The 27,892-nt window shown below is 37.9% G+C and overlaps 1 protein-coding gene across 13 annotated transcripts; it reads right to left on the bottom strand.

Annotated features, from left to right (window-relative positions):
* On the bottom strand, positions 1-27,841 carry LOC121085300. Of its 13 annotated transcripts, none has more exons than XR_005827009.1 (7): positions 27,255-27,841; positions 27,102-27,145; positions 26,723-26,767; positions 26,154-26,279; positions 25,772-25,873; positions 25,112-25,208; positions 1-725 (listed from the first exon to the last, which is right to left on the bottom strand). XR_005827009.1 is itself a non-coding variant. In XM_040587859.1 (4 exons), exons 1-4 carry the CDS (start codon positions 26,273-26,275, stop codon positions 24,593-24,595), a joined length of 768 nt encoding a protein of 255 aa, XP_040443793.1. In that variant the 5' UTR covers positions 26,276-26,411; the 3' UTR covers positions 23,507-24,592. The 13 variants fall into 13 exon arrangements, 2 of the variants coding, with proteins under 2 accessions (XP_040443793.1, XP_040443802.1); XR_005827004.1 differs by lacking the exon at positions 1-725 and adding an exon at positions 23,507-25,039 and having other exon boundaries at positions 27,102-27,149; XR_005827000.1 differs by lacking the exon at positions 1-725 and adding an exon at positions 23,507-25,039.
* Between the last annotated feature and the right edge of the window lie 51 nt (positions 27,842-27,892).

Here is a 27,892-nt window from a genome sequence, read left to right as displayed (position 1 = left end):
CTTGTTTTAGAAGTATATTTGATTCTTGGTAACACAGAACTATGTTTGGTAATGGTACATTGTGGTAACATAGTACATAGAATAATAATGGTAACATTTATGGTTGCACATATTACATATACAAAAAAATGGTAACATAGAACATAGAATAATAGAAAAAGTACACACCATTCACCAACTTTACCAAGATGCATACGCATGCAAGTTTTCTTCAGAATATTTGCGAACAGCTATTTAACCATATTTTAAAAGCCAACATGCTTGTGCAAAATATGGCTTTTTAAGTCCTGTGCAACACTGAGACAATACAGGTTCTAAAAAGTGTCAGGATAATTTTTCCAATAAAATTTTTGTCACATATTGGAACTTCATCCTTGAATTCCCAAGAACCAATTCCACAGTCAAATAGGCACAAATACTATTTTAGCATTTTTTTATGTCTGATTTTACCCCACTTTCTGTGTTATATCTAAATTCAGGGACATATTGGTTCTCTATGATAAAAAGATATCGGGGGGGGGTGGGGAGGGGGGGGGAAGTGAGATAATAATCAGATAGGTTTCCTTTAGTGCTGAGAACAAGCAAAATACATAGGATAAAATGACATTGCTTTAACATACGTACCTTAAAGATCTTGAGTCATTTGGACACTAATTTTTACCAGAGTTCAGAAAAAGACATACCATGTCTTATAGATTATAGAAGATATCTTCAGCTTTTATCCTCTGAAATAAAAACAAGAAAGTTCAAACAGGTCCTGATTTCTATAAATAAACAATACTGTATTACCGTGTTCTGTGCATTTGTCAAGTCTTGAAGAGCCAGATTGTGATCCTGGCTTTGTGCCCACACCAGGAATTATGAGGCTGTTCAGCATTCATGCTGCCTACATTTGCTGCCTATATAAGCACTGTCAAGATTAGAAGCAAGAAGGTTCTACAGGACCATTGATTTACTCACTTTGCAAGTGTATGGAGAACGGTCAGCTAGAAAGTTGGCCATAAAAAGTATTCAGTTCTCCAGTACATGGGCTTAGTAGTCATGTAAAGTTATCTGCCCTAAATAAAAGGCTGATGCATACTGGCATATCTCCCTACCTGAAAAAAAAAAAGCAGGAAAGAAGTGTGAGAACACAGAATTCAGTGGCTTTGAGTCATGATACGACTTTTTTTAGGCTTGTGCATTATCATTGTTGTTAACCTACAAATTAATCCTAATTTAATCTTTGCCCAATGGGGAAAGAACCTACTCCTGGCTCCTGGTATCTGCAGTTCCACCTACCCTAACAAATAAAAAGAGGGAGGTTGCTCAAGCACCAGGCCTCTGTTCATCTACACCTGCTTAACTGGTAACTCTTTCCTTATGCTTTAGACTGCTCCAAATATCTCTCTTCAAGACAAAGTCTTAGCAGGCTTTTGGAGACAGTTTGCTTCATGAGCTGATCCCAGAAGTCTGTGTACTATGTATGCAGTGTGGATCTGGCAAACCTATACAAGGCTTGCTATCTCTAACCAGTGTGGAAATGAGCTAGTCCTTTACACTTGATCTCAGATACTGAGACCCATTTCTTAGAAGCTCTCACTGTATGACTATTTTTGTAGTGTGAGCATAGACTCAAGTTGCTAGCCATCACTACCTATCTTTCCCCTGCTAGCTTTCTATTAATTTCTTAAGAAAAATATCAATAGCATAGCACTGCTCTAAGAAAGAAATATATGAATGCAAGGATCCATAAATACAAATCATTATTTTAAAAAGTAGACTTCTACATCATTTGGGGGTCTTTCACACAGACACTGTTTATCAAAATTCTTCTTCAAATGCACTAACAGATGACTGTAACAACTTTCAGTGCTATTGTGAAGGCAGACCTCATTTTTATAAGCTGAACACTCCAGTCGTCTTCCCACTCATTACATCCTACATGTCGTCAATCTTAGTTTCAAAAACTGTCAATCCGAAATGCAGTGGGTGATATGTGTATTTTTTTAACCACACTAGAGGTGGGCATTTCTTTGATTTTCCTTTGTTTTCTTGATTGCAAAGTACAGTATGTGCCTTACATACAAGCAAACACAAAAGTACATGAAAAACAGTATTTTGAAAACTGAAAACAGAACTTTAGTACAGTAACCCTTACAGCTAATCAAAGTCTTATTGTTAGTCAGACATCATCCTGATTATTTAATACAGTGGTTCCAGATATTATAATTACCTCTTTAGACTTAAGGTTATTGATTTAGTGAGAGCAATTATGAAATATTAACAAAAGAGAGAAAATAAAAGTCACAATAATTTGCTGAAGCACATTGTTACTTCTACAGCTATATTGCTATCTATGATCAAGCTGCCAGGAGAAGAAGAAGGAGAAAGAAGGAGGAGAGGGTAGCAGGATATTTTCCACAGGAGTGGAAATAAAGGCTATATTAGATGAGTGATTAACTAAGGCTCAGTGTAGGAGTTCCTATGTTTTAATGCTAATAGTTTATTTGCTACTATTGTTATCGATGTACAGATGTCTTGTATAACACTTTAAACTACAAGCAAAATACTGCTTTTATTGAATTCACCTATGGAATTTCTGTGAAATATTCTTTTTCTACTGTTTAAGGAATCACATTGCTGAAAAAACCTTCAAACAATCTCAAGAGGTTTACCTGCTGCCATGGGTATCAAAAAGTGGCAGTTTCACTTATCCTTATAAAGCCTCTGATGACACATAATTTAAATAACTTGCCAGACTTGCTGAGCTGGTTTGCCTCAAAGGCATTAAGGCTGACCAGTTGGTGATCTATTACAGTGTTACAGAATTGCTACTGAAATTATTTTAGCAGTAGGTATATACAGAACAAAACATCTTCAACAGAGAAGAGAATAAATAAATATTAAAAAAGCACTTTCTATTCTGACACTACAAAAATATTTTCTTCCTGTCTTCCTTAGTAGCCGAACATTTTTCAGTGTCGGTTCATAGAATTGCTTACTGAGGTACTTCAGCAACAGGGTATATTTCCAGTTCAGACCTGAATAAATTTTGTGGCATGATCAAGAAGTTAAGCACTGATGGTGGTTATTACATCTTTAAAAAATTCTCTACTTAAACAGTTTGAAATATCTAAAGCTTTCATGTCTGGCAAATGTTGCTTGTAATGAAAATATTTACATACTCCTAACTACAGAGACTGTCAGATGTTGCTAAAGTTAGCAGTGTTACACAATACTGAAGGCAACACAAATGATTGTCAGCCACTAAAAGAAACAGGTTCTGTGTTCCAAAAAGCTTTATCAGCTTCTCATATTTTTAAAACTCCTGTGTCCCAAAAAGTACTCTTTCTTTAATGGGGCATTATCACTTCTTTCCCAGACCCTGACACGCAGGATACCAAGAGAATAGACTACTTTTCTGTTTGTCTGACTACTGTTTTCTGCAAGGACCCTTTGAACTATAATCTATTTTATGGCTAATCCTTTAGTTTAATTCCCTATTTATTGGCACAACTGACAAGGGAGAGGTAGCTAAATAGCATTCCAAACTCCTCACCCTATTAAGGGGCAAAGGAAGTTAAGTACCCAGAGAATGCAGGTACGATGAAGATGGGCTTTCACACCCTAGGTTTTTTTTAAACTCTATTTTGGACTTTCTCAGCATTCTCATCCATAGCTTGCTTTTCAAGGATTCATTGTGAGAAGCAGTTATCTGTTCCCTGTTTAGGGAATGGTAGGTGCAAAAATCTCTTGATTATACCTCTCTCTGCATTATACTGTTCTCTGCATGTCACATGCAGAAATGGGGGTCATTTCTAACAATGAAGTTTCAGAGTAGATGTAAACTAATAGTTCATGTGACCAGAGTCACAAAGTAAGAAGTATTTAAAACATGCTAAAAAAAGTGTAGAGAAGATGGATTAAAGCTATTTTCTGAGCAATAGTTCAGAGGTTGCTACTTTTCATACATGTTCTGAAGTTCTTCTGACCTCGCCTTGCCTTTCTTACTTTTGCAAAGTACTTAGAGGTTTCTGGAAAAGATACTATATAAGGGCTAGATTTTTAGTTCAGTGAGATGCCTATGCATTGGAGTAAGGGAGACTTAAAGGAATACAAGAATATGCAAAATTAGGTGGATGTTGTACATTCTGTAACTCCTTCTCCTTCCAGAAAGCAAAGATGCAATATGGAAAGGATCATCTTCATCTGCCTACAGTTGGTGAACCAAAGTAAAACTTGGAAATAAGACTTCAATTTGTTGTTGATACTTGCCAGTAGCAATCATCACAATCCTAGTGCCAAGGTAGCACAGAGTTGATCAAGACTTCCTAGAACCACACAACTCCCCCTTGGAATGCTCAAATAGGAGCAATTCCTGTTTCCATTTACTGAGTTATGTCCTGGAGATTAACCTAGCCCTAAATTAACAGCTAAAAATGGCAATTTATCTTTTAAATATTTGTAGAATAACCAGGAATATATTTACAAGTACTACAGAGTGGTGTTGGTCCACAAAAGTGAATCTCAAACTACATGTTACCTTTTCACTCAATCAAAAAGGTAAGAAAGTGGAAAGGGAAAAAACAAATAGTAGCACTCTAGGAGAAGGAGAGAGGATAACTCTTGACTATCTGTCCACATCCAATTGCTATATAGTATGATTCTTCATAACTCAATTGAATTGCTTCCTGTTTGTGTTTCCTTTAAAAACATACTTATGCAGACATTGAGTAAATTAACTGAAAAATAGAAAGAAGGTTTTTCCATCATAAAAATTCACTGGAAAAAATATGCTGGGAAATTGAATAAATCAGGCAGGTGACGAAAAATCCACCAGATCTTTAAAACTTCATATTTATAGAATAATCTGTAAGTATAAGCAATTTTAAATTAATCTTTAAAAAAATTAATTACCAAATCATTCAGCAGGAAGTAGATTATGAAAAGATCTTATTAATATAGACTGGATGCTTTTTTAGCATTCATTTTTCACTCTGACAAAAGTACCAAGTAAGAGGAGGTTCTCCCACATACTAAAATAGGCTGTGGCAAAGAAATTGGCAAAATGATAAAACATACACATGCCAGATGGCTGTGTTTTCATGTTCCAATAGAAGGGTGTCATAATTCCATTCTTGACTGCCGTTCTTTACATAAAAGACACCAAAAATAGAATGTATCAGAAAACCATATTCTACTGTGAGTATCAATTTTAGGAATTCCAGTGCATAAAAGGAAATGACTGGCTACATCACAATTACTTAAAACATTTAATATCTTTCCACAATAAAAAAATAAGCATAGGATGCACAAAAAGCTATCTAAAGCTGTTTAACAAGGACACACTAACTATAATTTTGTTTTTGAGGTCCTGTTCTTTTTTCTAGATATTAGGTGTCTTGTTCAGTGAGAACAGACTTACCTTTTGAAAGTACCTAGTGAGCCAAACGAAATTTACCTCTTGTAAATGGTAGATAGTTGTCCAGTTTTGCACAGCAATTCACACAGAAATCCAGAAAAGGGCTCAAGTCACCAAAAGATATTTAAACCTACATCTCAGACCTACCCTTTCTACTGAAGTTGTGCTACAGTTCAGCTGCGTATGCAGGAGTTCCCTGGCCTGAACAAAAGTATACAATTTCTGTAGTGTAGTAGACAAAAGACATTTGGTAGGATCTGAATTTTCAGTTTATTCATTTCATACCAGAAAAACCCTGAACAAAAAAAAACAAATATGAAGACATGTCGCGACTGGGCTCCTTCCTTCCTGCTCTTCTGGCCAAAATCCTCACTCTCCCTCTTAGATGGTGCACCAGAGATTGAGGATCACCTCAATTTTAGTAGTCCAAAATAAGAGTTTTTCCATTATGAACTGATCCTGATACAGACATTGTGAAGTGTTGTTTTGAAAGTAGGCATTTAATTTCTGCTTAAAGACCACTTTGATTTTCCAATATGAACCTAATTACGAATACTTTGTTCAAGTACCTGAAAATTTATATTCTACTATTAGACAATATTCTTCCAACAATATTTTAAAGAGCAGAGTTTAAAGAGGCCTTTACAAAACAAAGAAATACTTCAAATTTATTACAGACATATGCTTTTAAAGAAATTAAAAAGAAAAGAAGGTTTAGAGTGGCACATTCTCAAAAGTTCTCTTAATTTCATTTCTGTCTAATTTCTACTGAGTGAACTAGGAAAATATTTCTTTTTAAAAGACAATTATGTATTAGACAATACAAGATGAATACCGATGTAATTTGCTACTCTTACTGAAGATATTTTTACTGAAATAAAATTTCATACAGGAATTTGGATAAGGGGAAGGTAAAGACAGAAATACAAATTTCTAATAACTGGATAAAACTAGACAGAAGTAGGATGTTCTGGAAAAAAAAAAAAAAAAAAAAAACAAAAAAAACAAACAGAAAATAAACTGGCAAGTTAAAAATAGAGCAGAGAGAAATTACCAAGAGTAACTTTGAAATGCATTATATCACAGGACAGAGAAAGAGTGGTCCTTAAAAATAAGGCCTTCTTCTGGAAATAATAATTTCCAGTAGAAGGAATTTTTTATTTAATTTTTCCATGTTGTATCAGAGACACATTGAAAATGGAAAAGTAGAGTATTTTGAGCATAAAAAGCTGAGTAAATGTATGAGAAGTGGAAGATATTGACACTATAATGTCTTCAAAAACAAGGAGATATATGTGAAAGAAAAGGAACTAGTTATGGTGTACATGCCTTTGCAGAAATCTTTGCAGACTTAACTCAAAATATGACAATGGTGTTTCAGGGTATGTCTCCTCAGGACATCACTGCCATGCAGATACAGTTGACAAGATACATGTGAGCTAAGTCACCTATGCATGTACACACCAAGTGTTCTACAGCAAAGCCAGAGTTCAACTGCCTGCAGGTTCTCATGTCATACTTCCAGTCATGCAACACACATTTCTGGTACAGTTTTATAAAAACACCACTTGTGGGTTATACAGGGCCTTAGCCTTCCCTAGGCATGCTAAGCCCTATGGGGATGGATGACCAGAGCAATGTATATCATATGCAGTGGTTGGGAACTTTATTATTATTATTATTATTATTATTATTATTATTATTATTATTATTATTATTATTATTATTATTATTATTATTATTATTATTATTATTATTATTATTATTATTATTATTATTATTATTATTGCGGTGCCTAGCCCAGATCAGTAACCCTCTTATTAGCTGTTCTATTGCACTGAATACATACATATTTAGAATATCCACTCCTATGCCTGAATTAATACAGCAAAGTTCATATAAGACAGGGCTTGCTGGGTTCTGGCCTGCTGTCTGCAGATAATTTCTCAAAAAAAAAAAAGAAAAATAAAAGATGTAGGAGCTCAATATTCAACAAGAACATGCTCCCAGGATTGCAGATGCACTTGTTGACGGATTGTTGAAAAATGGTTGAGTTCAGAACACAAAAGCTTCACACTGACAGTGTCGTACATTTAATACTGTATAACATTTTATTAAAACATATCTCAGAGTTATTTACAAAGGAAGCTACTATCTTCCAAATACTAACACTACCATGAGAAAACCCTAATGAATGCATGATGAGTTTTTTATTCTCTAACTTCTTTACCCATTCACAGCATAGGGAGCCAGAGGACACAGGCTGAACAGTTTGAACAGACAGTTCATTCATAGAATAAATTTCTTCAAAATTCAGGGAGTATGTTTAATATCTAGTGTCCTTTGGAAATAAATATATTAAAGAAGCATGATAGGACTAAATGAAGATTCTGCAACCATTTCTATGTATATGAACACTTACCATGTAAACGTATCTTTTATTACTGGGTTATATTTACATACAGCTAACACAGAGCAATCTTGTTATCAGTCTTTTCACTCAAGTAGATATACCTGGACTAAAACCTTTTATAATACTGGCTTTATTTTTCATAAGAATAAGACAGCATCGGGGCAGCGCCACTACTTATGCCTATAGCCAAAGAATTAATGTTTAATTTTTTCCAAAATTGTTCATATGAAAATGACACAACCTGAAACTAGTTAGATAACTAAAAAAATGCTAAAATGTATATGAAAGCATTTGAATATTTACCATATTATTTACATATTTTCCCCAGTTATAGGGAAACTTTACAATGCTTACATACTAAAAACAGATCAAGGTAATGGTTATATTCCTACATATGGGACCAAAACATACTTTACTATGGCAGGTTGGTCTGTTTCCTTAGAGGGGAAAAAAAGAAAAACAAAACAAAAACAAACAAACAAACAAAACGCAAACAAAAAACAAACAAACACACAACCAACAACCCAAATCAGCAATAAAAGTGAGAAAGCAAAAAGCAAAAACTCTTTAAATTGAGGCTTCAGCCTTTATGGCTTTGACACTATGCTGGCTTTCCCCCAAGATTTCTGTAGAACAGTGTGTGGAGGCAAAACGTTCTGCACTGCTTCTAGGACATAGACTTTCCTTTGCCAAGTACACCAGGCCTCAGTAACAAACTCACACAGCCAACACATCATCGATGTTTAAAGGCTGATCTAAAATAATCCACTTGTTACATTGAAGGGAAATTAGTGTTCATGTCTTGAAGAAGTTTTGACTCAAACCTACCTCAGTTTTAATCATTGGTTCAGAGAACTTAAACATTTCCATTATGTTTAGACCAGTAAGCCACTCCCTCCAGCAGTGCCTGAAAGAGCCGTTTCTTCTCCCTTTCTTCCTTTCCTTTGAAATCTGTTTCTGTCACCATAGGAAACATGTTGACAAAGTGAAGTGCAAAGAATTATTAAGATAAGTTAGTGAAAAAGGTGGGAATAGAAATCAGGAATTCTGGGCCTAATTCATGTTCCTTGAGGCTAAAAGATATTTATATAATATGAGGTTTCCTATATCAGACACCCGCTATTATACATTACACAAGAAAATGCCTCTCAGAAATGTTTATGGTAATGCTTTTTCCTTGGTTGGCAATGCCAAGATACCAGCGTCTTTTTAAAAATGAAATAAGAAACTACTGTATATTCCATGCATCTTAATGTTTCGAACTATCTAAAGAATTCACTAAGTTTATTATACCATCTACTTGATTTGAAGGAGGAGGAATTAATGAAATGCCAAGATCCAGTGAGGCATATTTCAAAGACTTACTTAGTAATTACTTGCTCTGTCACTGTTATGATGACATTTGAAAAAGTCTTCACTGAGATCAGAGAACCAATTTTTTATCACAGCAATCTATCTGTGGGAAAAGCAAATTATTTGCTATAATCTATATTCAATATACTCTTTCACAACTAGAAAAATAAAGTAAATCAATAAAAGAATCATTTCAAAACAGAAGAAGGTGACAGGAAAGTAATTCCAAAAGCAACAGCTGCTTCTGGTCATTCAGACACAGCATAAAACTAATCTTTAGGAGACTTTTGCACTGCATTGAAAAGTTCAGAGCACCTTATATATAGAGAAGATTTAGGCAGCAATGGTTTGGATGGTTTTTTCTTCCTTTGTTATTATTAGGCTCATTTGTAAATTCTTTGGTCTGAAGATAGGTAGGTAGGGAGTTTTCTACTGCCATCTGTTGATAAATTAGGAATAGAATTGAAGTCCACAGGAGAATGAGCTTGCTTCCAGCATCCCACCATTGCTCCCACCAATGCATGAGGGAATTGAAGCTTGGGAAAAAGCCATTCTGCATCAGCTTTACCCGGGAAGCTCTTTAGGACACACCAGAAATGCACGTAAATTCCCAACAGCATGGAAAGAAAGAAAAGGTTCTGATTTGTGGTTAGGTAGGGCTCGGCTCAAAGGTCATGCGATTGATCCTATTTCAGTGCCAAAGATTTTGCAAGGAAATTATACAGATGTGATTATAGGAAGGCACCTCTGCAGCAAAAAAGCACTTTGATAAAATGGCAGAGGGCAGCAGCAGAAAACCTAATTATGGTTCTTAACATTCACTGACGTGTCCTGAAGACTTGGAAAGCTACCCCAAAAGTACAACGGATCAAAACACTATTTTAAATATGTGTAATGTCCCACGGTTACTGTATTGGAAAAAGACAGAAAAAAAGAAACATACATATTCAGAATCAGTATTTCAAGGACAGTGATTCTAGTTGAATAAGGACATTGTTGTTTCATAGATAGTTTTTGCAAACACACAGACTGAATATGCCTAAATCTGTATCCATCAACAAATTTCAACAGAAATACAGTAAGATTAGCACTGCAATTATGTTTTGGGGTTTGTGTGTTGGGTTTTTTTAGACATATATTCTTAATACTTCATCTTTGCAGAGAATTAAAAAAATGCTTTACGTCTTAAAATCCGATTTACAAGAAAGCACATTTTCTAGAAGCTGTCAAATAGATCTACTTTTTCTGCTTGCTTGTAGCAGCAAGTCAGCTTCTGTAACACTCTTCAGTATTCACTGTATACTCGACTTAACATTCATCAGTGCTTCTATATTGCTGGGAAGAATGTAGTTAATTGTCCATTTCTTTATCTTTTCTAGCAAAAGAAATGGGAAAGTCTTACATAAAGTTTTTTTAAAATTTTAAAATTAACCAAGGCTAGTAGAAATCTGCCCCAAGTACCAGTTTAACAGCTGCAGGATAGTAGAAAAAGTTGGTATCTAGCTTCACCTGCTCATTAATAGAATGAAGTATATTGTGTTATCCTTGAGGGAAGTTTATTAGTTTCTGTTCTGCTGTCTGCTTCACTGCTGATGTGACGCACAACTCCAGCCTTTCTGGCTGGGAACTGGTGATTTACAAAACTCATGAGGTGGTAAGCGTTCTTATGAGCAACCTGCTGATTTGCTTCTGGTACTTTTTTTTCTGTCACCAGTTGTCAAAACTTTGGGAGGCTTATTGAAAACAAATTTCACTCAGTGGAAAAAAAAAATAAAATAAAATAAAAAAAATCTCAAATTAAAATTGAAGTTCACCTCCTAAAACCCAAATACTTCACATCAAATACAAAGGACTGGCAACTCTGAATTGGAATGATCACTCATTCCATACTGCAACTTGAAAGCTGATCGCCTTGTAAAACTGCTTAGATCATGTAAAGAATATATCAGTAAAGCACCATCAAGAGACCTAGTCACCTGAGAGTCTCTCAGATCTCTAGGATAACACAATCTGCTGACACCAAACTACAATTAGCATCTGGGAACTAAAGAAGTGATATGAAAAAGGGATATTGGCTTATCTAATATATTTTACTGTGATCAGAGAGAAAACCCACTGTTGCCAAGCTTTTTTGGACTTTTCTCCCCCATTTTCCATTTTTTCACACTGCTGCACTTGACCATCTTCTTCCCTTCAGTTTGCTACTGCTGGCAACACCACCCTGGGCACAGAGCCTAAGTTAATACATTCACTGGATTATACTCTGTCCTGTGCCTCACCCTTAATGCTGGCACATTTCTCCAGTGAGAGCAGCGTCACTCACTGGGAAACACTGAACTAAAAGACTAAAGTGTAATTTGTGTTTTGTTTACAAAAAAAGTGGCTGATATATTCTGGAGCTTTCCCCACATAGATTTTGGGGTTCTTTTGTGCAATGTTTTTTCTTTGGTTTTGGGGGCTCTTTTATGGAACGCACTTTTCTTTATTTTACATCTCAGTTCCATACTTGCTTTTGAGTGAACATTGCATGTTAAAAGGCCCAGAGAAGATAGGTTGTTTAATTAGGCCTTTTAAATGGAGGTTAAAGAGCACCAAGAAATTTCCTTCAGTTAACTTGGCAGAAATATTACAAGTAAAAGCTTTTGATTTTGAAATTAATATACAAATTCTATAGTAAAATGTGATTATTCTATTTCCTTCAGCTTTTTCCTCCATTAAGATTTTTCTTCCCAGATTTGCCTGATATTGGGTCTTTCTAAAGTAGTAGCTAAATTTTCCCAGAATGTCTAATTCTTTATGTGTCTAAGAACTACAGCAGTGAACAGCCCAAATTTGGTCACATATCTGATGCTTCCCTTTACTGCATGTGAGAGGCACAGTCTTGTAATGTTTTCCTTCTTTCCTCTCCCACTACCTCCACAACACAGTAACCTTCACAATGAATGAGAATAGCTGGATACAGCTTCCTGCATGGCTTCTCAGTTGCTGGCAATTTAGTTGGCCAGATGGGGTTTCTGTGGAGAAATGTGAAGGCTAAGTGTGCCCTTGCAGAGCTCTTGGCTCCTGCTGACTTAGCGAGTGAAGGACACGATCAAATAATACAACTTCCTCCTCTTTTCTCACCTTCTTTATATCCCCTTCTATTTTCCCTCTTTCTATTCATCCAGGACTGTCTGTCTGTACTACTATTTCAGTTGACTTCCCCCCACCGCCCACCCCCCCCAGTTAGGATCCACAGCACCTTGAAATTAAGGCAATCTTTACCAGTCTTACTCTAAGTTCCTATAGGGAAAATGTGAAGTGTCGAAGAGACTAAAGTGAGGCATGAAGCTTTAGCAGATGCACGAAACAGAAGCAGTGTCTGTAGATAATACGAAATGGTAGCATGGAGCTCTTTAGCCGGGAAAGCAGGATAGTGCAGCATCTGCATATTGTTTCTGTATGAGTAGCAGAGCAAGGCATCAGTTGATTTCTGCTCTTACCGATACTAGGAAAATATTAAGAGCAGGAACAGCAGCTGATATATATATATTTTTTTTTTCCAGAGAAGCTTTAAAAGAGACTAAGTGAGGGCAGATATTGAGGGAAATGAGATTTAAGCCCCATTATAAATGGACATATCATCAGAGCAATTTTGAAAATGTGCTGAGTCACCAGTCCATTTAAAAGTCATGGCAACATATTCATTAACCATATTAAAGTAAAGGAAAGTCCCATAATACACACTTACATTTACAACTGATTGACTTCAAAATGCCTTAAATTGGCACATAGGTATTTTTATAAAGGCTAGACAGCTCTGGGAAACAGAACACTGAAGAAAGTCAGCTAGTCAAACAAAAGTTCTTATCAGGAACAGACTACAAGCAAATGGGATTCTGGCCACAATATACTTGTACATGAAATACAAAAGTTTGGCTCTCTGACATCCTTCTTTAAAATAGAAATGCACCCTTTTTTTAGAAAGGTATGCTTTTTTCTTCAAATATATCGAAAGTCCCTCACAACAGTCACAAGATGGGAATATTTTTGCCTCTCCAGTCTGCAATCAGGTGTAACGAAGAACCACCAACAGAAATCTTACTGTTGTAAAGATAAGGCAAGAACTTAATATTTAAAAGCTTTCTTTTCCCTTTATAAAAAGCAAAATAGTATTGTTAACATAGTATTTCATGACTGATTAGTCCTCAGTCTGGCCCAGAGGTCAATTTTTTTGAATCAGCAAGTCACATGTGTCAGCAGCCTTGAATGGTGATTTTGATGAGAGTGCTTGTGTGGTGAGAAAGCACTATTATGTGGGCTGTTCTCAGCCTTAGACCTTAAAATTCTAGCATGACTGAGGATCAGCCATGATGTTTCCATTCTTCTACAGGTGTTAGTTGACATCTAATTCTTCTTCCTAATTAAAAACAAAACTATTTTCTAAAAAGATATCATTTCTGCATTTAAAGTACATATAGCAGAAACAAAAGCAGCCTAAATTATTAGTTCCAAGTCTTTCTACCAATTAATCAAACCTGAGAAAATTGATCATATTCTGTACATTGCTGATAAATAATTTTGATGTCCTATTGACAACTGTAGCAGTGTAAAATTCTATTTTTACATCTGTCAGCAGTTGCTTGCCAAATATTTTCTTGCTACTATCAGGTAACCAGATACACATATCTTTGCAAATTTATACATATGAGCATATGTATATATGTTGCGTAGAAATCTCTGAAATTGAGCCCAAGTAAATCAGTTTATCTGGTATGACATCCTTCCATTTTCCTCAACAGGAAAACATTCTCAAGTTTACTGCCCTATGTTTTCAAGGTGCTTTCTTCCTACCTGACATACACCATAGCGGACACGAGGCATGCTGTAAGTTGGAGGAAGGGTGGAAGCATAAATGAGTTTTGCTGGAGGAAAAGGAAGGACAGAAAACTTACCTAATTCTGTAACCTAATAGTTAGGATACTTAATTGACTATAGGGTGGCTATATGTCAAATGACTACATTTTCTGAACTGCTTATTATATGTTTTACATTAAATATTCCTGTGAGAAAAGCAGAGCTATACCTGGATGAAAGGAACTGTCTCAGATCTTCTTTTTCACAGATAGGTATTCCAACATAACCTAACCCCTGTAAAGTTACCAATGGCAATTTAACTGGTCATCCAAACTTGTCATTACATCTATGTTGCCTCTTTGGACCTGACTCTTTCTAATCCCTTTCATGGAATCCAATTCATGTCTGAATCTTTTATCTTTCAAGTTTCTCCACTAAATTAAATTCCATCTGTGAAGCCTATAAAGACTTAATCATGCCTCCTAACAAATGTTATCACACTTACATAGCAAAAGATGCCCAGAGAGAAGACTAGAACATTTGGGAACTTCTGCCATCTGTGCATCTCCCACTTACGCTTATTCAAGAGTCCTTTCCCTCACCCCAGTTCCTTCTTCTCCAAAGTGTTTTTTCATGCGTAAATGCATTTCCTTTCATAAAGACAGAGATCTTTGCTGTCCTCTGTCTGCAACAGAAATTACTATATGCCACACAATTATACTAAAAGGATATTATTAGGGTCAAAAAAATGAAACACTGATTTCATAGTTAGAAAACTATAAAAATTAAATGATAGGTAGAATCACAGTTCCACTCACTTGTACTTGTGCAGTCTGCATAGTCTGTCACTAGAGTCATATTTTTTCCCTTCAAGGCCCCTGGTCTCTTCATTGTAAAGAACTGACCTTCTCTAAAGTGAAATCAAGGAGGAAAACAATGTTTCATAGTGTTAGAACATTATACTTTAAAGCTGGAGCCTGACACTTCCATCATAGAATTCCCTCATGACGTTAAGTCACAGAACTGTCCTGGTTTTGGCTGGGATAGAGTTAATTTTCTTAGTAGCTGGTACAGTGTTGTGTTTTGGATTTAGTATGAGAATGATTTTGGTAACACACCGACATTTTAGTTGTCACTAAGTAATGCTTACTCTACTTACTCTTTCTCCATTCACCGAGGACATTTAAAGTTTCCCATGCCCTGCCAGTGAGTGGGTGCACAACAAGTTGGTAGGGAGCACAGCCAGGACAGCTGACCTGAACTAACCAAAGGGATATTCTATACCATAGAACATCATGCTCAATATATGAACTGGGGGGAGCTGGCTGGGAGCTGCCGATCACTGCTCAGGAACTGGCTGGGCATCGCTCAGCAAGTGGTGAGCAATTGTATTGTGCATCACTTGTTTGGGTTTTTTTCCCTTAGGTTGTATTCCTTGATCTTCCTCTCCCCTTAATTACAATTAGCATTGTCATTGGGTTTTGTGGGGTTTTTTACTTTATTTCAATTATTAGACTGTTCTTATCTCAACCCATGGGTTTTACCCTTTTTCTGATTCTCCTCCCCATCCCACCAGGGGGGTGAACATGCAGCTGTGTGGTATTTACTTGCTGGCTGGGGTTAAACCACAGCATTTGATTGTGATTTCACCTGCTTCTGAGTTCCTACCTGAAATCCTGAGACTGTTCTGCAGAACAGTGAACATGCCTAGACACACCTTTTGTCAGTTAGTTTTGTTTTGCACATGTAAAAGCTATGTAATTCTAAGCACACCCCAAAACATGAACCTAAAAGGTTTAGATTAGATATCCTAAATCTGTGCATATTTTTGACCCACATCTCCATATTACTTTCTTATTTGTAATACTGGAATTATAATAACCCCCCGTATAACACAGTCCTTCAGAAATTAAAAAATATTTTAAAAATATTTTTAGACAATGCAGTAACGTACATAATAAAAAATTCCATTTAGTAATTCTGTTTCCAAAAGATTATTTGAACAATGTGCGGTAAATAAGGCCTTGAGATAAACACAGAGCATGAAAAAAAATCCAAATAGTTTTGTATTAAATCAAACCTTACACATTTGTTCTGTGTAATTAAATAAAAATATGTTTTCATTTATTAAAAATGCACTTGTTTATTTATTTAGTATGTATTTGTTCATTTGTGTTTAATTAAATCTTTATTTATTTATTTATTTGGTTCCAAATTGAAATTGGAATTTCAATGGAGAAAGAGTACATGAACATGTAATTAGATTACAATCAAACATTTTAATGGATGGTACATTGGCATCTAAATTAAGGGTCTGCTGACAGTATTATTCTGATAATTTCTAACTTCTGAGTGTTTGATCTGGCACTATGAATAATGTTCTTAATAACAATTGGGGGGAATAATAATTTTTTTGCTATATCATTTCCCAGCCAAAACACAACCAAACAAACTGAACACAGAACAAAGGTTTAATCATAAGCTATATTAGTGATGCTTACACGCTTGGTCATCAGGACCATTTCGTTTTGATCTGCCAGATAAAACTTAGCTATTTGAACAACACTAAACATATACAATGTTGCCATTTTTTACGGAGAGCTTGAATGGGATAATTGTATAGTAAATTTTGCAGTTATTTTGACATCATTGATACTTAGGACAGTAAATAACCTTTCTTCATACTTTTGTCTCTATTCAGAAATAGCTTTCACCCCTCTGTGTTCAAACATGGCAGCTTCCTGCTCCACGTTGTTATGTCCCGAAACATGGGCCACATAATACAGGAGGAAAGCAGTTTCTGGGCAAAGAGCTGAAATTGTCAAGAAAGTATTAGTCAACCACATGTTGGGTTACACCTAACGTAAATGACATCTCTGGGAAATTAATCTTCTAAAAATGTAAAAGTCCTTACCAATCTTATGTAAAATACAGGATTTTAGTGGATTGCAACTTGAACAAACTTGGGTGGATGGGTTTTAATATTCAGACAAAATACTCACAAAAGCTAGCCTCTTGAAAGCTCAAGTTCATAATGAAATTATGAAAGTGAAGGAATGATTTAAATAAGATTGTCTATACATTTCATCACAGGTAAAATAACCCTAGCTTCATTTTCAGATATCATTGAATCAGTCTGACTTTTTCACAAATTTAACTGTATCTTCAGACCTAGAAAGAAGTTATGTGCTAAAGCTCAATAAAGTCATAAGCAACTAAAAAAGAGGTATATTATTGAAGTGTCATGAAGTCATAACAGCTTATGTTATCATTCTTACTTAAAACTTTCATAGTAATAATACCAAGTTAAGTCAATAACTTCTTCCAAGAATGACACATTAGAAGAAAGGTAGAAAACTTTTCTTCTCATTACTTTGCATTCAAGGTATTTTGAAACTGTAGTAGATTAAATATATCCTCTTTAAATCACATTACAAGTCATATAGTTTCCCTTGAGAGAGAAAAAAAATAGTTTAGTACAAAAAAGTCAAAATGTTTTTAAAAGAAAAACAAAAAGTTGATAAATAAAAGATTAATAACTTACTTGAAAAGTAGATTCACCCAGCTGTGTTGATGCATAGTTTTAAAACTAAAATTGGTACACCCTCAGCTTTCTGAAATATTTTTGCTCATTTCTCCCTTACAAAACCATAACTGTATTTGTTCATAAAATTAAAAAAAGCCACTAACCTGTCTTCTCCACCCCATTATTGTTTTTCTAAACCTCTTCCTTGTTTTACCACCCCATTATTGTATTTCTAAACGTCTCTTTCAAATCTGTCTTTCTAAACTTCTGTATGTTACTCAATAGAAGATTCTTCATGTAATTATTTATTCTAGCATATGGATTTTGCTTGTTCATCAAGGATGTAAAATATTTATATGTGTGTGCATATATATAAATACTTTCTGTATATTCTGCCTGGTGACATCTAGTAACTGGTAGCACCTTTCTTCATTTGGATTAACCTTTGACATTCTGCACAGCTGTTCTTGTAAAATGCCAAACCCATACATGTTTTAAGTTCCTTTTCACCTGGTTTTCCTTCTGTCTGTGCACTCTTCAACTCTTTGAAAGTGCTACATTCTTTTGTTCAGATATAGCTTCTTTTGTCCTCAATTTACTACCTACCTTTTCACTCTCACTCCCGTTCTTTTAATGTGAAGCATTCAGATGTGCAAAATAATGAACTTGCAAATTAATTATGTAGATAATACGTAGACAATACATGGACAAGACAGACACACAGACACACAGTGGCAAAATAGCAGAATATGTAAATAGTGTATCACCTTGTAGACTTCAATGAAGTGTGAAATGTAAATCTTTGGATCTTATTCAGAAAATTGCTCAGAATGCAATGGCTTCACTTTTGGAGAACATGCTATAAATAAGCAAAATTTAAGTAAAATTATACTTGTTTACCTAGAGACACCCAAATAATTTATACATTGTTTAGCTATACAACAAGGATTGTGATGTTGAAATGAGGAAAATTATCATTGAAAGTAAAAGCTTGGAAGAAGAATTATCTTATCTGAAATTAAATTAGTTCAAAGACTACAAAATACTCAGAGCAAAGTCTTGATAATCTTCACTGCAAAATCCTGAAGGAATTAATACATACATCTGAAGTGTCTAGAACAAGGATCCTTAGTAAGTATATCAGGATGATCATTTATGGAAAATAGCAAATTGCCTGCCTACATTTGAGAAGGGAAGCTGAAGGGGGGAAATAAATAGATGTTTCAGCATGATTTTTATGTGGGTTTAGAATGCAAATCTTCAAAGTAAATTTTGAAGCAAAGAATGAGTAGCCACACAGAAGTACAAAGCAAACTTAATAAAATCTACCTAAAGGTTTCAAAGAGTAGATGATACCTTTTTACCTGATATCTCTCATTAATAGTTTATCTTCTAAGTAAGGCAAGTGGAGAAGATCTCACCTATCTGGATTTCAAAACGTTTTTTGATAGGAAAACTGTCTGATAGGAAAAGTTATTAGTTAAGACTGACAAGATAATGAATTGACTAAGCAGCAGAGGACAACAGATTCTGCGAGGTGTTTGCATCATTACATGGAAGCTGTTAAGGAGTTCTTCATGGACTGTATTGCAATAGACCTTTTTGATATTTAAATTAAAGAGTAGAACACAAAAACATGGAACATGCTGCTGAAACTTCCTGGTAAAACAAGTCTGAGAATCATCAAAATCATAAAAACATACAAAAAGAATCAGATTACCTTGATGACTTCTATAATAGAAACAGGATTAAATTTAATAGTACAAAGAGCAATGTAACAAGATTTTCAGCTGTAAACTGAGTTCATCAGCTGGAAATGACACAGAAAAAGAAAGATCCAACCAATCTACTAGAGAAGGACTCTCAGCCACCAAAATGCAATGTAGCTATGAAAAATGCTAATATGGAGTATCAGAAAAGGTATTTCTTGGAAAGAAAGTGATGTTTAATGTCATTACATCAGGTAGAATACATCTTAATGATGGAAATTATGAACAGTTCCTGTTCTCCATATTAGAGAAAGATTCACTGAAAGCTTCACTAAAAATGTAAAGGGGAAGTCCGTCAGTGTGATGTCAGGAAAACAGAACTTAATTCATGAGAGGAAATTGAAAAATCTTTTATTATTTTATTTTTTTTTTAATTTATTTATTTATTATTATTTATTATTTTGCAAACAACACTAATATGACAGAAATGCTCTCTGTAAAAACTTGAATGGGTAAAGAGAGTCTGCAGATGTTTATAGTGATGGACTGAACTTCAAGATAAATATCAATATGAGGATTTTATATATAAACATATAAATAATACAGGGTTTATGCACCATGAGTGCTTGCAGTAGTACAGGATAGGATTCAGCACCCAAGGATCCATTGTCAGTTTATTCTGAGTCGTAAACAAGATCTCTGTGGTCAGGCAAAATAATGTTTACAGCACCAAGTGGTTTAATGGCATTTATTTGGATTAAAATGCACATAATTTTCTTCTTCACTCATCTGTTTAAGATCTACATGAATGCTTTGAACATCATTCACTCACTAGGTGCCTAATGCAAAGCTTATTTAGTGAAAGTACTTCCATTGACTTCTGTATGCTTTGGATTAGGTTCTATATCCTTACCCATCAACCAGCTGCTGCAGGCTTCCAGTTTTATCACAATATTAGACTGCTTTTCTCTTTTTACCATGATCTTAAAAGGCAAAGAAAGAGGTATACTTTGGTTTGCCCTGTCTGTTCTTTAATGTGCTTAGATTGCAGTTATTTCCTGCTGAGCCCTGGATGAGGTTTAGTTTGTTGAAGAGAAAATTTTTAATCATCTCACAGAATGAATGAACTAGAAGATATGTCAGGCTTCTATCAGAAGATGAAAAATGTGGAAACTTATCAGCACCTCTCTTCCTCTAGATATATTGTAGGTCACAAAAACCCACTCTGTACAGCACTTATTACTTTTATAAAGGAAGCTAAAAATGTAATTATGCAAAGGATGATCACCAAGAAACTTTGCAAAACAGTTAAAGCAGGCATAAAAGTATGGCTGCTTGTGCATGGCAAAAAGTGCAAAAGAGGCAGCAGGATAACAAATGGTTTCAAAGACAGGCTATGTAATCTTCCCCCCAGGAAAGGTGGCTGCAACTCCTTCACTCTTACTTCGGAGAATTAACATAGCAGTGCAAAACAATTCAGAAGCAAAGCTGCCCAGGGTTGTACCAGCATACAGATCAGTGCTTAACAACCTAAAATGTATTTGGCTACTGGATAGACTTTGCTTAATTTTTTTCCTATTGATGCTTACAGGATCCTTTTTTAGCGTGATAATAAGCAGGGCCTTCCTCAGCTTCTAATTTTCATTTTGGCTAAACGCCAAAGCTCTTCACTAGACCTTGTGCAGTAGAAGCATGGATATATATGTTTATGTTTTAACCTAGTTCAGGGAAAGGTGCAAGGGACTCCACCTGTTCACACTTGCTTTCTTTTGTTCATCATTAGCAGCAGATGGTAACAGGTGAACAGCCCTTACTGAATAGTCATGCCTCTGTTAGGGTCAAATGAAGGTATAAGGGAAAAATGGTATACTTCTGCACTGTACAGCTAAATAAGGGTTATAACAATATGACCTCTAAGGGTTCTAATGATGCACTTTTCATATGAAAAGAAATGGCAGGTCTAACATTATAAAATACCTAATAAAACAGTTTTAATTGCTGCAGAACAAGGCCAAATAGACTGTCTAATAAGCAATCAGCAACTTGGTCCTACTCTAAATTACTTTCCTTGCCATCATATTATTTCCCTAATTTATAATAACGGTGTATTTATATGACCCTTACTTCAGCTGGAGAGCAATGATTATTTTTGATGAAGTAGACAAACATTAAAGCTCCCAAATACGTAAGTGAGTAGATGTGTAGGCTTAAAAATTACATTTTAGATATAGCAAACAACATATATTGGCATTAGCTTACAGAAGGGAATAGAGCACCACAGAATTCAATTATCCATAACAGAATTTGAATTTCAATATCAAAGGTTCTTCCTCTGAACTCTGCAGAGTTGCCACCTTGCTTGGGTATTTTCTTTTCTACTCAACAGGCAGTTGACACAGCAGATTCACAAAGACATGCCAGATCTTTTCTGCTATTCTGAATTAAATAAATAATAAATTAAAGCTGTGCAGGATGAATTAGTAGTATCAAACAAAAGATTTTATGATCTGGTGGTTCTTGTTTAAAAATGAAAGAAAACTTTTACTCACAGCAAAGATATTTGCAGCATCCTAAAAAAAAAAAAATTAAAAAAGGTAGAGCATAGAACTGAAAAATAATACTAGGTTTAGAAGTCTTGAAGAGTGTACAGAGGCAAAATGGTTTTACAAAGTCTGCGTACTCGGTTCTGCATATAAGGGAGAACTGACAGAAATAGGTGGAAGCAGGAGCTTAAGAATAACTGTATTTCAATGTATCTATTACAGTTTAGTATATGTTACTACTATCCACCAAATTTAATGATACAAGACCTTCCTTTGTATATGTAGGTCTCTGAAACACAAACTTCTTTTAAACTCTCTTCTGAATGAGCTGTTTTGACTTTCCAGCAGTCCATAAAATAAAGCAGAAGCGATTGCCACTTATTCAAAGACAAATATTGAGGTGAATCCAGACTGTATTTACTGAAAGAAGTATGTATAGTGCAAAACTGGTCTGATTAACTTAATCTGGAAAAAAAACCCATTTGTTAGTGTGTTGCTGGGTGATTGAGCAGGTCATTGCACATCCTTTTTTCTCATAAGGATAGTTTACAAAGACCTTTTGAGACCTTCAGTGTGCTCACTATTGATATCAAGCTTGGAAACATTATATCAGAAAAATCCTACATTATTTCCAAAAGTAATTGTGGTATTCTCTGCTAGTGAATCCATATGCATATCAGCTGTACTCATTTAAAATTTTCAGCAACAATGAACACATTTTTCCTTCTTTGTCAGTGCTACCTGATTCTCATACATTTCATTTAAATTAAACCCAGATTTAATTATCTCCCCTGACTGTCTCATTGTATCTCTTTATGTAGAATATATACTAATGATTCCTAATTTTCCTCTATTTTATATAGGAATTCACCCAAACTCACCTTAAATGCTTTTTTCCCCCCTCTATAGTTTACTTCACATTTAGAGAAATTGAACATTACTTTAATTAAAAAATAAATCTATAAAATAATGGAGCTGGATGCAGCACTCATTTATATCCCTGCAAATCCAGGAAATCCAGTAGTTGCATATGGAGCATAAATCTAACTGAAATCTGCCTTCCCTCATGAAAATTCATATGCTTTTTAAAGACCTTTCATTAATTTTTCCTTCTGATTTTAAGCATAATCTATCATTTCTGCATGATTTTGAATGGATAATTTTTTTTGTTAGCATCTGGGAGTGGGGGGAAGCCACTCTGTAAAAGACCTTTCATAACAGATTCTACAGAATAGTGTCGTTAAAAAAAAAAAGAAGAAGAAAAAAAAAGAACACTTAAAACTTAACCATTGTGACTTGTAAGAAATATATATACACTGCAAAAATCCTAGTAAACTGAATCACAACCACTTTTACTAAATGTTAGTTTTCATTATTCTTTATAAATGTGAGAACTTAGAAATGCTGATGGAACCATGCCTGTGCAAAAACTTTTTATTTTTAAAAGACCTCAAATATTACCTAAAGAATAAGCAATTATAATCATGTGAGGTTTAAGCACTGTTATCCAACATAGATTATTTTTGCTCTGTTAGTAACTTTTACGGTGTATTATGCAGTTCAAAATTCTCACAGAGAGCAAAAGAGAGGATTTAAACAAAGTAACTGGTTCCATGCTTAGCTAGCATTCAGTTAAATAAGCACAGATGCAGTTGTTATCTGCTTAAGAGTAAATCTGTGGTTTCCTTATTTAAACTCTTCAGTTTAAAGGTCCATCAGAAATGCTGTTGCTGCAATGAATAATTTAATCACTTCTGCCTATTACATGCTACTACTACACGGCAAATGTATTTGCAAAGCAGTGAAAGGCAGCAGACAAGTGTCAGCACTCCCTATAATTCAGGCGACCTCCCGGTACAGTCACTGCAACGAGCGAAGGGAGCTCGGAAGCGGCCGGAGGGAGGTGGCGGTGGGGAAGGGAGGTCAAGAGATCACAGCAGATTGCACCAGATCAGCACGACACTTTCGAAAGATGAAAGGTCAACGCGGGCTCAGTGCTGTGGTGGTGTCATTTCATCTGTTTGTCCCTTGGTGGAGTTCTTGAGTTAGTTTCTCCCTTCCGTCAAATGGCTTTAACTGCTTCTTGTGGGGGTTTTGTCCTTGTTTTTACCCTGCTTTCAAATTTGCTGTCATGTTTACCGTATTTAACCTTTTCCTCGTATTATTATGAATATGTTACTTTCAAGCCCACCTGATTTATTTTTTTTTTTCCTTCGGGAGCTTTTTCGATTGTGTGCGTGCCAATAGTAGTACGTAGTATATATTTGTTAATGTATAGAATGGTATAGTTATGTAAATTATCTGTCTCTCTTTAACCCGAGATGGATTCCCACTGCAGATCCCAGAAGTAATTTTCCAGTGAGAGCCACCGACATTCCTGAACTGCGAGAAACAAATTGTCCTGGGCTGAAAGCTCCGACTGCGGACTCGAGTTCGGGCGCCGGCGGTAGCTACGGGGCTCCGCCACGAAATGCAAATGAAGTAGCCATTAATTGTATTTGCATATTTTAGCGATGACCCCAGCTTTTCAATCCACAACGACAACAAAGCTCCGCTGCACAGCATCGAAGAGGGAGCTGGGGGGGGGGGGGGGGGGGGGGGGGGGGGGGGCGGGGGCGCAAGAGGAGCTGGGGAAGCTCCCAGGCTGCTTTAGGATTTCCCACGTAAAGCACGCTGCGAATGTCAGCAAGACGGATTCCTTCCCACATGCAAGATGCCACCGCGGTGGCCTTATCAGATGTTCCCTTTAAGGACACAAGCTCTCGTTCCCCCTCTGTGTATCTCCAGCATCTCGGGCTATTTTATTTATTACAGCCGATTACATTTCTGATCCCGCTTCCCACTTGATCTCGCCAGATCAGGAGGACAAATGCCGTGTCGTGTCTGAGCGTTGTGGCCGTCTGTGTGCGTCTGGGCGAAGGGAGGGCGCCGGGAGGGGACTTGCACTGCGCAACAGATTTGACCAAGAGGGGCCCAGCCTCCCCCGCCCGAGAGCGCTGCGCCGGTTCCTACTGGCGCCCGAGCAGATGGGCGAGCACTGGCTGCGGAGGACCGGGAGCCCGCGGTGCCGGCGGGAGGGTGCGGGGGTGATTCCTCTCCCCCCCCCCCCCCCCCCAAGGAGCGGGATGCCGGGGAGGAGGGCGGCCAGCAGAGCCCCGGCCCCCTCCCGGCAGCCAGGGCACGTGGACCTGGAGCAGCGCTGCCATTCCACCATGCAGCGCACGTCGGGCCCATTTCCCACGCCGGTCGCCTGCCCTGGGGGAGGAAAGGAGGAGGAGGGGGAGGAAGGGGGAATCATAGGGAAGGGGAGGGAGGGGGGGCCGTTACCTCTGCTCCGAAAGAGGAACCAATCCACTGTGAAGGACGCAGCACTACCGAGCAGGAAAGACATTGTACATTCAGAGAGAGATTGCATGTGAAGACACTGCAAAAAAGAAAGAAAGGGAGGGGGGTTGGGGGACGCAGACCGCGTGTGAAAGGCATAGTGTGTGTAAGAGAGGCCAGCGCGGGTAGAAGGGGAAGGGGGGAGCGATTGCACATGGCAAGAGAAAGAAATCACTCATTCGCTCGAAAGAGGCTATCGCAAAGCAGACCGTGGTAGAAGTAGACATGGGAGACAACGAGGAAGGAGACGCAGGCAAAAGGCGAGGTATCCATGCCGCGCAACAGCCCAGAATCTGATTAAAGTTTATGGCAGGGACGTTAAAAGCCCTTTTATCCCGCCCCTCCCCTGGCGAATACATTAAGTTTCCTGGCTGCGTTTAAAAGCACAAAGGGAAGGGAACAGCGGGAGCTTGGGGTTGCAGTTGTATTGCTAGTGCAGGGAGCCAGTGTAATGCAGTATGCTGGTATTGCTACGTACTGGTGTGTCTGGATCGTACACTGTGGGCAAAATTTCCTCCTCTCAGAGTTCCAGAACAGCGAGGGGGAATTTTGATAAATTCAAGTTGCTTGGCAAATATAATAGGGATTTGGTATTAATCCTACTTAAACCGCTGCGAAGTCGCTGAGCTCCCGAGCCCCCCTCCTCCGTCCGGGACTGCGGCGGTGAACACTGAGCCTGCGCCGAGCCGGGTTTTCTCGCTGATGCTGCAGATATAAAGCCGAGTGTCTCCAGCATCGGGGGGGGGGGGGGGGGAGTGGAGGGGGGGGGGGGGGGGGGGGGGGGGGGGGGGGGGGGGGAGGTGGTCGGTAGAGGTTGGGGGTGGTGGTGGAATGCTGTTCTGGCGAGGCAGGGAAAGCGGCCGGGGCCGGGAGCGGTCACTCGCTCCATAGCGCCGACTCCATGCGGCGCGACTCTGCCCCTCCGTGCCTCTGGACTCCCCAAGGAAAGAGGTGGCAACCTTCCCTCCCTCCCACATGCACTCACCGCCCCAAAAGACAAAGGCACGCTGCGACCGCTGCTTTGAACCACCTCAGCATACCCGACCGCTTTCCGCTCAAGTGTGTCATCGCGATGAAAAACAGGCATTTCACTACATTCGCCTGCATGCATCTTTATTCAAAATAACCATTTGAAACCAGGCATGTACGCACGCACACGCACAACTGGCAACAACTTGTTTTCCCACATGTGTTCACGGCGGGGGGGGGGGGGGGGGGGGGAGAGAGAGCAGCTGGATTCCTGCCCCCCCCCCCCGCCGCTGCGCACCCACATGAGCGTGCACCCCCCACCCCACCCCCGTTCTGTTCCCAGTGGCTGCCCCATGCTCGCCCAGATCTTCCCTCTCCTGCCAGCCCCCCGCAGTCTCCCTCTTTTCCCTCCGGGATCCGGGTGGAGAGGACAGGTACAGGAGCCAGGCATCACCCAGGGCGCAGGGGCACACAAAAGCCGTAGGCAATTAAATGGCTCAAAGTCAAAAGGAGAATAAACTAGGGACGATAGCATAAACAAAGTTGAGCGGAGAGCTTTAACATTGAAGTTTATTTCCCACTTACCCAGGTAGGTGACGCTACATTTTAGCAGTCATCGAAGCAGCAAGTCTGTTCGGAAATAAATCTGTCACTTCTTACATGCGTTTATTCTTACTAACCCTCTCCCCCCCTTCCTGACTTCCTGATCATCTTCTCCGAAGGGATTTTTTTTTTCTTTTTTCCTCCTAGGAAACCCGCAAACACGCTGAAAAGTCACGTTCAAATCATGAACACAAAGACCAAAAGGCTCAAACAGCACTGGGAAAGAGGATGAAAGTCTGAGATCTAAGGCAGCCCCCCATCCTCCCTGGAGTTTTATGCAGTTACAGTGACTGCAGCTATTTCACAAAAGCACCGCCACGACAGGAGAAGGTGGGAATCTGTGGGAAACGAGTTTTCTTACCAGCGTGATTCCGCAAAATGTAGAGCCCCGAACGTGCACAAGCTCTGCCTAAAAAAAAAAAAAAAGGCGAATAAACATTTGCTTTAAAAATCGTTGCTCTATTCACAGTCTACAGCGGAGGTGGGGAGGGAAGGGGTAGGAGAGAATCACTACAGATCACGGATTTGAGAAGGCAACAGCAGCAACACTCGGGCGTGTAATGAGAATCGGTTTTGAGGACTGAACTGGTGTTTTGTGATGAGCAGCTATCCCACTTGCAGCACTAGCAGCAGCAGAGGCAGAGGGTAAGGCTGGGCTTTCTGGAGTGCAGCGCTTGACTCGTCCTCCCTCCCTCCCTCCCTCCCTCCCTCTCGCTCTCTCTCTCTCTCTCTTTGCTCTCCCTCTTTCTCTCTCTCCCTCTGTCTTTCTGTGTGTATGTAGCGCAGGCGGCTCTGCTGCTGCAGCGTCAGGGAAGAGCTACCGAGAGAGGCTTCAGCAGCTCCCACCACTTTGGGCAAACTTGCCGGTTTACTGCTTCTTTTTTTTGTTTCCGAGTGGGAAGCTTCTCAGTTGCCATTCAACATTTTAAAGCACAAGTCGCTCTGCCGTGAAAGCGCCTGATCCACACTTCTCTGAAAGACACAGGAGGGAATACACAATTGCAGATTTCACCCGCCGTGGCGGTGCAGATCACAGGAAACAACAGACTGATACAATTTATTTGCAAATAGAACTCTGCTATGGTGGTTTTGTTTGGTGTTTTTTTTTTGGTTGGTGTTCTTTTTTTTATTATTTTTTTTTTTTTTTAATCG

The sequence above is a fragment of the Falco naumanni genome, chromosome 1, assembly GCF_017639655.2.
Source record: "Falco naumanni isolate bFalNau1 chromosome 1, bFalNau1.pat, whole genome shotgun sequence".
Classification (NCBI taxonomy): Eukaryota; Metazoa; Chordata; class Aves; order Falconiformes; family Falconidae; genus Falco; species Falco naumanni.
The sequence above is the reverse complement of the archived record's forward strand: the minus strand, read 5'-3'. Positions and strand labels throughout refer to the sequence as shown.